The 1,385-nt window shown below is 51.7% G+C and overlaps 1 protein-coding gene across 1 annotated transcript; it reads right to left on the bottom strand.

The window, feature by feature from the left end:
* Positions 1–235: 235 nt before the first annotated feature.
* On the bottom strand, positions 236–1,305 carry LOC121966426 (protein NEDD1-like). Its single transcript, XM_042516520.1, has 4 exons — positions 1,125–1,305; positions 861–955; positions 654–770; positions 236–549 (listed from the first exon to the last, which is right to left on the bottom strand). The coding sequence occupies exons 1-4, from the start codon at positions 1,258–1,260 to the stop codon at positions 316–318; spliced, it is 582 nt and encodes a 193-aa protein (XP_042372454.1). The 5' UTR covers positions 1,261–1,305; the 3' UTR covers positions 236–315.
* Between the last annotated feature and the right edge of the window lie 80 nt (positions 1,306–1,385).

Genomic DNA, 1,385 nt, shown 5'->3' with positions numbered 1-1,385 from the left:
GTGAGGGCCAATTTTACAAAATGCCAGGGGCCAGTCACAGCGGCCCCATACATGTCTCTAGGACTTTTTCCAAATTTCAGGATTTTTCTCAGATTTAAGGACATTTGGAGAATGTTAGGACATTTCTGGGATTTGAGGACATTTCTGTGATTTTAGGACATCAGTGTCTCAGCTGTGTCCTCTGTCGGGGGTGTGGGGGATCCTCCTCTGGCTCTTTTTTTGATCAACAAGCTCTATGTTGATGCTGTTTTATGTCTCTGACACCTTATGGAGACTAAAAGGACAAAAACTGTTCACAGAGTCCATCACAGTATTTTATTGGGGATTAGAGAATAGTCGGGGTCCTGTCAGGGGCCCGATCTGGCCCTCGGGGGCTGTAGGAAAAAATGTGTTGACAAACACTCTGACCTGGTTGCTGCCGCGTCCGAAGGCTTTGCTGGAAAGGTTGGTGGTTAGACTGTGGAGGACCAGATCTCCGCTGGTGGAGCCGGACGCCACGTAGCTGTCGTTGACGTTAAAGGACACGCAGGTCACCTCCTCTTTGTGGTCCTGAGGGACAGACAGAGACAATAATGTCCCCTCCTCCATGGAAAAGACTCTGACACAGACTTTATATTCTAGCAGGTGTCCCTCTGTCCCCTGTGAGGTCTCACCTTGAGGGAGCGGTGCAGTCTCTTGGTCTTCAGGTCCCAGATGTGGACGCAGTGATCCAGACCTCCGCTGACCAGAAACTGGGACGACGAGCTGAGACACACACGGGTTTGCTTTTTCTGCATGGACCATCAGAGAGCAGAGGGTGAGCGCTGAGACACGGACCACTGAACGCAAAGACAAAATCTGCAGAGAACAGGAGCTCTCACCCCCTCGCCCAGTTCCACCACCGGGACAGGAGACAATTTGAGGCTGGAGACCACCAGTTTGTCTCCGCTGCTGCTGGCGCTCACCAGGTACTGGTCTGAGACAACTGGTCAAGGTCAACCATCCCCAGTTCACACAGAGACACAACCACTGAGTTTTTCTAGGACATTTCTAGGATTTTAGGACATTTCTAAGATTTTAGGACGTTTCTTAGATTTAAGGACATTTCTGGGATTTAGTCTGTTTTCGTTCATCTGTCAGGATACTGTTGGAGCTCCAGCAGGCCTGAGCCACCGGGTGACTGGCGCTGTGAGGGTTAAACTGCTCCAACGGCGCCATCGATGCTGCATCCCAGATCCTCACACAGTCTCCTGTCGACACCAGGCGGGTCACCTCCTCCATCGCAGCACCTGGACGGATGAACAGACACAGACACGGACACAGACACGGACGGATGGACGGACAGACGGACACACACACACACACACACACACACACACACACACACACACACACACACACACACA

This window comes from Plectropomus leopardus, unplaced genomic scaffold (assembly GCF_008729295.1).
Source record: "Plectropomus leopardus isolate mb unplaced genomic scaffold, YSFRI_Pleo_2.0 unplaced_scaffold24511, whole genome shotgun sequence".
Lineage (NCBI taxonomy): Eukaryota > Metazoa > Chordata > Actinopteri > Perciformes > Serranidae > Plectropomus > Plectropomus leopardus.
The sequence above is the reverse complement of the archived record's forward strand: the minus strand, read 5'-3'. Positions and strand labels throughout refer to the sequence as shown.

Excerpts from the sequence above, each read along its gene's own strand:
- LOC121966426 (XM_042516520.1), bottom strand. The coding sequence starts at position 1,260 with ATGGAGGAGGTGACCCGCCTGGTGTCGACAGGAGACTGTGTGAGGATC. Across the intron at positions 956-1,124 it reads GGCCTGCTGGAGCTCCAACA|ACCAGTACCTGGTGAGCGCC; the intron begins GTATCCTGACAG and ends CAGTTGTCTCAG. Across the intron at positions 771-860 it reads TGGTGGAACTGGGCGAGGGG|AAAAAGCAAACCCGTGTGTG; the intron begins GTGAGAGCTCCT and ends TGGTCCATGCAG.